The following is a 12,827-nucleotide window of genomic DNA, read 5'->3' as shown; positions in this document are numbered from 1 at the left end:
CGATTTCGAGTATTTACCCAAATGTTGGGTAAAAACTCTTTAACTGCCGAACCACTTGACGTAGGCTTACAAAATTTGGCTCAAATTTTTCTTATGTCAACAGAACTTCTGGTACTGAACATGGAGTCTCTGGGTCCATGTTTTGATATAGCCCCCATATATCCGTACCTCCCGATTTAAGGTATTTTTTCATCTATTAGCCACATTTTGGCTGTAATTTGGCACAGTGAGTCCTCAATGAGTATAAAATATCTTTGCACAAATTTGTCAACATAGCACCACGTTTTCTAATAGCCGCCATATAAGGGTACCCCGATTTCGAATATTTACCCAAATATTGGGTAAAAACTCTTTATCTGCCGAACCACTTAACATAGGCTGACAAAATTTAGCTCAAAACTTTCTTATATAAATAGTATTAAAGGTATTGTAAATGGAGTCCCTGGGTCCATGTTTTGGTATAGCCCCATATAGCCGTACCTCCCGATTTAAGATATTTTTCATCTATTAGCCACATTTTACAATCATACTGACTGTAATTTGGTACAGTGAGTTCCCAGTATGTACAAAATATCCTTGCAAAAAATTTTCGTCGTAGGTTCACGTTTTCTTGTAGTCCCATTATGGGGGCTATACCAAACGTGGACCCAAAGGACCCATTTTCAGTACCAGAAGTTATTTGATAAAACAAAGATTTCAGTCCAATTTTTGCAACCTACGTAGGGTTTTGGGTAGGGAAATGCCGCACCGGGAATTCCCGGGAATTCTCGGTTTTTTGGCTACGGGATTTTCCCGGGAAGCAAAATCATATTTCCCGAGAAATCGGGAAATATATTTTTACATATATCACAATTAATATTGAATGAATGAATAAACTATGCCCGTCCCTTTTAACCATAGAATTAATATTCGATTAGATTTTACAGAATCAGGAAATTACAAAAGATTTGAAAATAACTTTAATCTACAAAAGTGTTTTCAAGGCAAAAGTTATAAGAGCCGCGCCAAAAACATGGACTATAACAACGACATGGACTGCGTCCGACAGGCTGGCTGGTGCGCACGATGGCTGGTTGCATTCGAGATTTTTTCAAACTTAGTTTAAGTTCGCAGATGGAGCATATCGGTGGTCCACTACTTCCGGTACCTCCCTCACAAAAGTTCAACAAATATCTTGTTCCCATAGATTAGGATCAAGCCTGACTATTTTGAAAAACAAAATAGAAGTTGTCATCCCAAATAAAAAACACCAACCCTCCTAATTCAACAATTATCGCTAAAATGGTGCGCATGACAACTCTCAAAGGGAGTAACCGAATCGGTCATAATTTTGCATAGGGTAATATTAGTTTCAGGCATAGAACGGGTTCCAATATGGGCTATATCGAGTCCACTACTCCGTGTAGACCAAAATCTCAAAACAGCCTGCCGGTACCAACCACAAGGGAGAAATCTCCCACACTATCCCTTTTAAATGTTTGGCAACATGTTTTGTATGCAGCTCATACTGCCTAAGAAATTGGCTCAAAAACTCAAAAAAACTGTAGAATCGTCAGAAGTATTGTGTTTGCTTCTTTTCTTTAGGTCCGAGGCTGAGGGTATATCTCTGTCGGCTCAGCTGACACTTTCTTACTTGTTTCAAGCAATCTTAAGCATAAGAATAAAACATTCGGTTTTCGAGGTCCATAAAATTAATCAATAACTTCATTGTTTGAGCCAAATCAATTTCCATCGAGCGATTTCCTTGGCTTTGAATAATGGAAATGGTCAGTGTGGGCAAAATCCGGGCAACATGGTGGCTGAGGCTCAAATTTGAAATCCAATCCAGTCTATGAATTTTTCCATATTTTTTTCGTTTTTAATCCATAGAGCGCAACCGTGTCATTCATTTTTGGGCCCGTAACTCTTTGAAAATATTGTATTTCATATAAGTTGCTATGGAAAGTGAAAAAAAACAAAGGAAATATTGATCCACTCTCGTATTTTAAAATTTCCCGGGAAATCCCGGATTCCCGGGAATGGCGATTTTGTGATTCCCGTTTCCCGGGAATAATAAAAACCGGGAAAACCCAAAACCCTAAACCTACGTCAACGTTCGGAAGATAAATAATTTTTACCCAACTTTTGGGTAAATACTCGAAATCGGGGTACCCTTAAATGGGGGCTATTAGAAAACGTTGCAAGGATATGTTTTACTCATTGAGGATTCACTGCGCCAAATTACAGCGAATTTAGTTGTAAGATGTGGCTAACAGATGAAAAATACCATAAATCGGGAGGTACGGCTATATGGGGGCTATACCAAAACATGGGCCCAATGACTCCATTTTCAATACCTTTACTACTATTAATAAAAGAAAGCTTTGAGCCAAATTTTGTCAGCCTACGTGAAGTGATTCGGCAGATAAAGAGTTTTTACCCAATATTTAGGTAAATATTCGAAATCGGGGTACCCTTATATGGGGGCTATTAGAAAACGTGGTGCTATGTTGACAAATTTTTGCAAGGATATTTTCTACATATTGAGAACTCACTGTGCCAAATTTAAGCCAATATGATTGTACAATGAGGCTAATTGTAAAAAATACCTTAAATCGGGAGGTACGGATGTATGGTGGCTATATCAAAACATGGACCCAGAGACCCCATGTTCAGTAGCAGAAGTTCTTTTGACATAAAAAAGATTTATGCCTAGTTTTGGCAGCCTACGTCAAGTGGTTCGGCAGTTAAAGAGTTTTTACCCAACATTTGGGTAAATACTCAAAATCGGGGTACCTTTATATGGGGGCTATTAGAAAACGTGGACCTATGTTGACAAATTTTTGCAAGGATATTTTCTACATATTGAGAACTCACTGTGCCAAATTTCAGCCACTGTGATTGTAAATGAGGCAAATAGACAAAAAATACCTTAAATCGGGAGGTACGGTTATATGGGGGCTATATCAAAACATGGACCCAGAGACCCCATTTTCAATGCTAGATATTCTCTTGATATAAGTAAGATTTGAGCCAAATTTTGTCAGCCTACGTCAAATGGTTCGGCAGTTAATGAGTTTTTACCCAACACTTGGGTAAATACTCGGGTATTTACCCAAGTATTTACCCCCTTGTTTAAAGTATTGTAAAACTATCCATTTTGAATCGATTTCATAACCTAAACCCAGAAATAGGGTCTAAGATGTTGTATTCAATATAGTAAATACCCAAATAAATACCCACAAATGGGTATTTACCCGGTATTTACCCAATTTACCGGGTATTTACCCATTGGGTATTTACCCACTGTCCATCTCCAAGAATCCATTGCGCGCCTTACTTTAGATCAAAAAAGCGATTGTTCACATTTATTTATTTTGTACAACGTTGAACATATAAAGGCCATTAGTACATCTGAGTATTATATTGAACGGTGGTGTAATGGATAGCATGCTCGGCTGGCATTCCCGGGCCAGGAAACATCAGACTTTAAAAATGGTAAAATTAATGTTGACGACAATTTCTGAGTAATTCAACTAAGTATGTAAAGTAGTAATAAAATATAAGTAAAAAAATGAAAATTTAAAATTATAATAAAACAATAAAAAATAAATATCCTTTTTTTCGTTAATGCCAATATTATCGCTTTCAAAACTTCCAGTTGTGACGGAAGCGACAAGCCAGTTAGGGCCGCAAAAGTGGAACAGTTTCTTTAGTCATTTTATCTTTTTTGGATAAAAATGCGACTGTCGTAGCAGACACCGCAATCGCTTTTAAGTGACCTTTCCGTCAAGCAGGCGATATAAAATATTTGCAGGGAACATTAATACATTTTTCATATACATACATGCATATATTTGAAATATTACATTATATAATTACTAGCAGACCTCAGTCCGCGTTGCTGGTCCGTCGTAATGAGTTTTAATGACAACTTTTTATGTACTTTATGCTCGACAACTCAAAAGTTGGTACTTTCTATCTCACTTCTTCGGTGTATCTACAGATTTTTGTCTGTAAACTTTCTATTCTCATAGGGACTTTGTCGAATTTTTTCGCCCATTGATGCAGTTTGGGATTTATTATCTGTATTGTATTTCATATTTATTTCATACACATGGTAACACTATTTCTATGTTATAAATTTTCTTTCTATCAACGTATATTTTGTACTAATTAACTATTCGTTACATTTTTGGTAACTGCCATTTTGCTTACTAACAAAAACATTGTTCCACAACATCCCATACGGGACTTGTTCACTTCGATTTCAACCATCAAACAGATCAAAACGTTCGACACCATTTTTATTCGATTTTATATTCATATTTGTTGTTATTATTTATTAAATAAAGCATTATTCTTGAAACATTATCAAACGCGTGCTTGTTTTCAATCTAAATACACAACATTATCGTCCATGTTCTTTGTCATTTTACTAAGGCGATCTAATTCCCACTGAAAATACTGATCGATGGTGTCCAGATTCCGCCCACTAAGTACCCCAAAATATTGGGTGTGACGTTTGATAACATGTTTAAATTGTCTGCAAAAGCCAGAGAAACATTGTTGACTTCTAATCAGGGTTTCGCAGTCGTGGTATTTTTGGCTCGACTCCGACTCCAGACGAGTTTTTTTTTCACGACTGCGGCTCCGACTCCGGGTCGACTCTAAGAGTGAATTCTTATACAACTAAAAATGAATAAAATATGCACAAATTTAGCCTATATAGGCTAATGTGTTAGTTTTTCCTTACATATTCATTAGAATGGACATTCGTTGGAATACATTCCAACATATCAATACTGTTTCTGCCGAATCTTACATTGACAAATAACAAAGTTAGAAAGTTTTTGTCGGTTTTCCTTTTTTTTGCACGAGTATATTCTGGACGGAATTCTTCCGCGTGAGAAGATCTTTAAGCTTTCAAAATACGTGAAAATGAATCATAAGGACGACATGCAATAAAAATTATAAGCAATTCCTCACCAATTTTCAACTGGATGTAAGCCAACATTTTAGTGTACTTAGCCTTCAAAGGAGGCCCCCAGTTGTAAAGCCCTATAAAAGCCATTTTTCATGATTTTTTTCCGAAAAAACTACGAAACTTTTTGACAGATTTTTTTCCTTCAGCTGAAGAAGAAAAATATTACGAAGTTTTGAGGCCCAAAACCTGTTTTTATTAAAGCATTTGCGGTGCCAACACTAGCTCGAAAACTAATAAACCAATGGTCATATATTTTTGTGCTGTATACAAAATAAAATCAATTTTTCCCATCCAACGCTCATACTAAGGCAGTATTGTTCCGATCGACTTAAAAAATTTGACCACATATTCTATGCTATTTATACTTTCTACTTTTTTCTGAAATTTATAAATAGGGATCACCCCTTAAACTAAAATTCGGCCCTTACATGTTGAACTTTGGTGTGGAGTGGATAATTTTATTGAAATACTAACAGACCCCGGTCTGCGTTGCTGGCCCGTCGTTATGAGTTTTAATGACAACTTTTTATCGACTTTATGCTTGACAATTCAAAAACAGGTATTTTCTACCTCACTTCTTCGGTCCATTGTCAAACGGAGGAGGAATTTAAAATTTATCAACAGATTTGGTCTGTAACCTTTTTTTCTCTTACGGACTTTGTCGGAGTTTTTCGCCAATTTATACTGTTTAGGATTTATTATCGTCCATGTCACTGTCTTTATCCTAAAGCTATCTAATTATAAAAGTTGAAAAAAAAAAATGGTTAAGTCGAATTCTCCCGCTTACTGGCACTTATATATTTTAGTTGTTCATGGATGATGGACCGCTGAACCTCACCATTTAAGGAAATTTGTGAATATATAGTTTTTCTTGATCGGCGGCGCAACCACCGTTGTCTCGAAAATTAATTTGCAACCCGATGCACTCATAAATTTAGCAAATATAGCGATTATAAAACAATAGCATTTTGAAAAGAGTGGGCGTGGTCATCAGTTTTCAAGATATAACATATTAAAAAAGTGTTCGTGGTCCGGTATTTTTGGCTCCAAATATGTACCTAGGGTGCACACAACTTCATTGCCTACCAAAATGCATGCTGAAAGTTTGGCTTATACATATAGCGTTTAAAAGATAATCATGGGAATGGTATCCCACTTCTTCCGAAATTCATAAAATATACATAACAACGGAAAACATTGAGCTTTTGCTGCAAATTTTATGGAAATCACTTCAGTAGTATTGGAGTTATGACATATTTAAAAAAAAACAGGCGTGGTCAGGTCTTTAGGCCCTAAAGAAGTACCTAGATTGTAGATTAACCCGTATTTTTTAAACCGATACATGCATAATGTTTGCAAATATAACGTTTTTTTAGAAATATCACATAGGGGAGGTACCCCGCCCCCCTCTGGAATTCAATAAAATATGTAGCCCGTTTTCGGGGGCCATCCCTGTATATTCCCTGACAATTTAAGTAGTTTTTGCAGAATAGATTTAAATTGAAAATTGGAAAAAGTGGGCGTAGTAAACTTTTCTTTCCATAATAACCTAAGTTGGGTTATGACAGCATTTGATTTTTATTCATAAAGATAAGGCGTTTTTTTAAATATGCCCCCTTCAAAATTCAAGAAAATTTGCATACTATTTTCACCGGTGGCCATCCCTGTACATTCCATGAAATTTTCAGGAAAATCGCTTCAGTAGTTTTGTAGATGTAAAATATTTTTAAAAGTAGGTGTGGTCAAGTCTTTGGGTCCTAAAAAAGTGGGTAAAGTCGGAGACACCACAATTGTCTCGCAAATTAACTTCCAAATAGATACATTCGTAATTATTGTAAATATAACATTTTTAAAAAATAGGGTATAGGGGATTTCCCCCGCCCCTTCCGAAATTCAACTGACTTTGTAGCCTATTTTAACCGGGGGCCATCCCTGTACATTCCCTGACAATTTCAGAAAAATGGGTTCAGTAGTTTTTGTAGAAAAAATTAAAATTGAAAAATGAAAAAAGTGGGTGTGGTCATTTTTTTTCATAAAAACCTAAGTCAGGTTATGGCGAACATTTCACAGAAATAATTATCCAAATCGGTCCAGCCGTTCTCAACTGATGCCATTACCAACTAACGACATTTGATTTTTATTTATATAGATTTGAGATATATTGTGTACACCACTCAGTACGTAGGCAGATGGATGTTTTCTGGAACTGGAAAATTAGCAAACGATGAGATTTCGTGTATGAAAATATTCTACAAAAATGTTGCTAGGAAAATTTTATGTACGGTCGCTCCACTAGGACAAGAAATCGATATTGTCATGTTTTCATTGTCCTTTATCACTTTTAGCCGATCCTTTCTCATGAAAACTCTATGATTATGTATTTCATTGAATTTCGTATATGCTATTGATTGTGTTGAAAACTCGGATTCACATGAACTACATATATATGTTCCTGGCGGACCGATCCGGTTATTTGAATGTCTACATCTAAAGCCCCCATTGAGTATATATTGAATCCTACAAGAAAGATTCGACGTTTGTCAGATTTCTGAGCAGCGTTGCCAGTATTTTTCAGCCTCTTTCCCTCAACTTCTCCAACATTTTTCCACAAAATTCCTTAGATTTTATTGAATTTCCCCAAAGAAATCCCCAAACGTTTTCAACAAATATTTACAAAAAAATTAAAAGTAGTTTTTGGTCTGTTCCAGGAGTGCAAGAATCTACTATTTTATATATATTTTTTTTTTTTGATAACATATCGACACCTCCAAATAATAGTATGCTAAGTCTAAAAAGTGAGTTTTGCAGGAGAAGCTCTCAAAGTGTGGAACTTTTTTTGACCTTCAGTACTATGCTAAGTAAATATTTGTTAATAACTTCTGTTCGGATTGTCCGATTATTACCAAAATTTGACAGAATTTAAGTTAAAGGACGTTAAATATAAAAATGTAAAGAACTTGAAAACATGCTAAGTCGACTTAGCATACTATTGTTTGGAGGCGTCGATATAGGAAAATATGTTATCGTTTTAAAAAATAGTAGCTTCTTGCAGGTTCTGGAGCTTCTTACTATTGAAAGTCATTTCATGCATTTTATTTATTTGACTTGAAAATAGGAAAACGTCAACAAAAAGTTTGTACTAAATACTTCATTCAAATTTGTACATTGAAATTCAGATAAATTGGTATCATAAAGTACTTATTCTTATACTTTTAATACAGTTTCTAATAGAAAAAATCTTTCTACACATGCATTACTTGTTGGAATGAACTATCTCCGCAATTTCTTGAAAAACAATATTACACCAAAATGGTTTTAAATCATTAGCAGAATTATCTCCAAATATGGCATTCCAATTTACGAAGGGTAATTTAATCCATGGGTGCACGGTGGTGCGATGGTATGCACACCCGCCTTGCACTCACAAGCTTTGCGGTTCGATTCCCAGGTCAGGCAAAATCACATTTTCAACGGTGGCAAAATACCCCTCAATAATGTTGGCGACATTTCCTGACTACTTCATCTACGTTACTAGGCGTTTACACCAGACAGTTTGTCTTCAAATACAACTCTGATTTACTAACACATACATACATTTGTCAGCTATCTTCCAGCTGTCCATAATTTTTTATAGACAGTCGGGTTAACAAATTTTTGAAATGTTTGTAAAAATAAGTGAGATAGGAGATAATAGATGTGTTTTTTTTTTTTGACGTGATAATTTGTAATAATTATTACGAAATGTTACTAAATGCTGTCTTTTTACACAAAAGTTCAGTAAAAGAGAGCGAAGTGAGAGAACAATTTTGACAGTTGTTTGCTGAGAAATTTTTCCCAGGAACATTTAGCACGTTCGATCAGCTGTTTTTTAATCATCTGCTAATGGTCAGCTGCTCAATGTATTCATTATTTTATTAATATATTTATTATTTTTTATTTATTTTGCTTAAAATTGAAGAACTTTTTCATTGCTTTGGAGTTAGTTTTTCTTTCATACATTGGCGCCAATGCACAGTGGATCCACCCATTGGCCAAAAATAAAAAAATGAATGTCAAAATTTTGCTACAACATCTGGCAACTCTGACAGCTATGACATGGACCTTTTTAAAAATATATTAGTTTTTGTTTCATTCGAACGCGAACTTCCTAAGAATAGATTCAAAAGTCAGAACATTTCACCAATATTTTTTGTTGTGAGTACAACCTATATTTTAAGTGCAAGTAAATATATTCAAAATTTCGCGAAACTAACACGTATAGCAAAATATTACAGTGGATTTTGAAGGAGGGGGTAATAGCTTAGTTTTCATTAAAAAATAGTGTTTTAGCGTGTTGTGGAATTCTAGTTAGCTGCATATTTTCTTAGTGTATTTTGTAATGCCAATTCGATCATATACATAAGGTTTTAGTCATGATGCCCACCAGTGCCCACCTCGGGAATAATTTTCCAAAGTAGGTCATGGGTTTAAGATTATTCAGTATTAAAATCAGCTGCCATCTAGTGCCAGACTATAAATGGTGGGTCGCCGACTAAAGCTGCCCTAGAATAGGGTTTGTATGAATATATTAGCGTATAACTCTGTTATCTGAACACGTACATTAACATAATTGGCATCAGTGGCAAGATAAAGATATCTTCTTTCAAACTTGTCTTACGTTGGCCGTACGTGCCTTCCAGGAAGAACGCTATAAGATCTAGATTAAATATTTTAAAAATTTTCAGACAAAAAATAATTTTTTTTTAATCCGCTAAATTAGTTGGATTTTATGTTGTTTTGGAGACTGTTTTGTTTCCCTAAGCCTATTTTTGCATCATAAGATAATCGGGACCTTTGTTCATGTAATTTTGTATTAACAGCATAAAATCATTCTTACCGTATACCCCCTCCAGAGGGGAAAGAGGGGAGAATGCTACGCTCGTGGTTTCTTAAAACACTCTTCGCAGCAGCACAAAGCTGTAACCGGCGTATTGGCTTGATTTTTACACCCTAAATATTTTTGGCCACTTTCTCCATACAAGTGGATCCACTGTGCAATGTTTTTGTTTTTGTAATCAACTGTTATCTTGCTAAAGTTTACTAAATGCTGTCTTTTTACTTTTTTCTCTATTTTCGTATGAAAGAGTAAAATCTCTCTTACTCTCTGAAAAGAAGTTACTGAATAATTATTACTGAAAAAGTAAAAAGACACAACTAATAATTCAAATGTGTTGAAAACAAAAGAACATGAATAAAAACAAAATATGTGAACGGAAAACATTTTCATTCATAATTTTACAACTGTTTTTGCAGTTATCGGGACGCCTACGTCACACAGACAAGTTTTGGGATTTTGACAATCAATACATGAAGTCAACAGTCCTGTCATGTGTAAACGCAGGGTTAAACTTTCTCTACAAGTGGTGTCCAAAGTCACGCCGTTCGGACTCGGCGATAAACTGTAGGTCTCATATAATTGAGCCAATATGAATCGGGATGCACTGATTGATATGAGAGAAATCTCCCTTGTCCCTTCTGGGAATTTTATCCATTACGATTCGTAAACACCCATGGAGGTTCTTGTATTGACAACTGTTTCTAAAAAGGTTCTTATAGAACTAAAATTGGGTTGACCCAATGAATTGTAGCAAATATTGGGGGGAAAATGCTTGTAAGTTTTAAAAAATGCATATTTGTAGGCATCCGTTTCAGCATTTGACTCATCCAAGCATTCTAGTTTTTTTTTTTTCAAAAGTAAAGCCTGGATCCATTCAGATAAACTGAAATATTTACTCAAAAAAGAATTTCCCCAAAAATCCCCAAATATTTTTCAGATTTCCCCAAAAATTCCGCAATTCCCCAAGTCGAATTAATTTTCCACACTTCAGACAAAAAGTTTCTTGTTGAAAAACAAGAAACAAGGGAACTGATAAAGATCTGTGGCGAGATCTGAAACTATAGTCTTCCCTGCCTTACCTCTTGGTAAACATCGCCAATTTTTCCCACTAATAAATTAAAGTTGTTTTAATAAAATATTAAAACAAAGACTATGGGATTAAGCCTGACTATTTTGAAAAACAAAATGTTAATATATTATGCGAAATTTACCGAAATACGTAACCATACTTTTTTTTGAGAAAGTAACGGGTAAAACTGATAAAGGACAATGAAAACGTGACAATATATATTTCTTGGATATCAGAAACCTACATATAATTTTCGGTGGAACATTTCTGTAGAAAATTGCATTTGGTTTAACTTTTTGAGTTCAATAACAAAAAGGAAATAGATGGAACTGAGCTAGAAGAACAGCATATTCGACAAAAAGATTCCTCATTCTATTTAACTTAAAACATGTCATCTAAAAATGATGAAACAATATCTCCAAACAGAGATATAAAGCTATTTTCTCAATGATTGATGGGAGTCAATCAAAAAATTCATTATGTCATGACTCAGAAATTTTAGCTATAAGATCCTTTGGGGTTCTCAATTGTGGCTCCTCCCCCAGATCTTGTGTCACAGGGTATTCAGTAAGATTTCCCATAGAGACCACAATGTCTTTAATAGAAGACAAGGACGACTTCTCATAAAAAAACAAGATGATAATACCAATAGACCTTTGTGAGAAGACCAGTAAGATTTCTGACGAAAGAGGTTAAAGGTCGATTGTCGATAATTCGATTGTCATAGAACTTTACTTTTGTTTGCAAAAAAGTAATGAATCAATTGGATCAACAAATAGAATAGACTACACTTCAGAGGATAGTAAATATTCTGTGAATTGTCCTTTAACTTAGTATAATATATAATTTGCATATATAATTTCTTATACCTTTCTTTTTAAATATATAATGATTTTTAAAAAAAATCTTCTTGTTCCAAACTTAATGTTATATTTCTATAACGTGGAAAAAATTTCGCCCGGAGTTGGAGTCTAGTTATTTTTTCGACTCAGACTCAGACTTCAGCAAAATTGCTCGACTCCGACTCCAAAAGCCTGCTTCTAACAAAGCAATAGGCCGGTCTGTGGCACCAGTGTGGTATGCAATTGTTTGCGCTACGCAGTGGAAGAATATTGAAACCTGCCAGAATTCCGCCCTGAGAACTGCAACAGGCTGTCTCATCATGACACCGGTGCTTCAGCACAACAGGATGTTGTAGAATGCAGTACCTGCTTGGGTGTTATCGCAGTGAGCATCCCTGTAACGATTTAGTGGACAGACTGTACGAGGCAGTACGGAGATTCAGTGTGAATGCCGTACTTGGAGACAAAACCCACTGACTCCTTTATAATAATTTTTATTTATTTTTACTTATAGTTCGATTCGCAAAACTGAATAAATTAGACTATAAGTAACGCTGGTCAATTCAAACTTCAAATCAAGTCCAAACGAAATAAAATTGAACAAATATTTCTTATAGATTTTAATATTTTCTCATTTTTTTCACAAAATTTTTACTCACATTTCACCAATGCAGGAACTATTGCAACAAACATAATGAATATTTCTAAAATCTTTTCAACAACAACACTTTGCATTTTATAAATGTTCTTAAACAAAAAAACCAACTTATTGTAAAAAGTCTTCGATCTGCTCTTCTTTAACTTATAACGGCAACAATTGTGAACAAAGTCTAGTCGAACTAACACCAAAAGCACCAAAAGCTACTACACAAAATGAAATCGACCGAATTTCTGTTTGTCTGACAAAATATTCTCACAAAAAAGGCCGGCAAAAAATCCCAAATACTTGAAAAGTTGTTAAATGTTTTAATTATTGTTATAAGCAATTTTAATATTTAATTGATTTTAAAATTAAAATCTGAAAAAAGCCCGTAAAACGTTGTAGAGCAGCAGCATTATTACTCACCCGCACTG

General features: G+C 34.9%; 1 protein-coding gene across 1 annotated transcript in view; it reads right to left on the bottom strand.

Annotated features, from left to right (window-relative positions):
- Positions 1-12,827, bottom strand: part of LOC141402730 (uncharacterized) — a 57,366-nt gene extending 44,539 nt beyond the window's left edge. Inside the window, exon 1 of the mRNA XM_073984613.1 lies at positions 12,413-12,827. Coding sequence (XP_073840714.1) covers positions 12,413-12,488 — 76 coding nt within the window. The 5' untranslated portion in view covers positions 12,489-12,827. The remainder of the gene's footprint in view (positions 1-12,412) is intronic.

This window comes from Musca autumnalis, unplaced genomic scaffold (genome assembly GCF_047663935.1).
Source record: "Musca autumnalis isolate F117 unplaced genomic scaffold, ASM4766393v1 scaffold_4, whole genome shotgun sequence".
Lineage (NCBI taxonomy): Eukaryota > Metazoa > Arthropoda > Insecta > Diptera > Muscidae > Musca > Musca autumnalis.
Note: the sequence above shows the minus strand (reverse complement) of the source record. Positions and strands in the feature narration are given on the sequence as shown.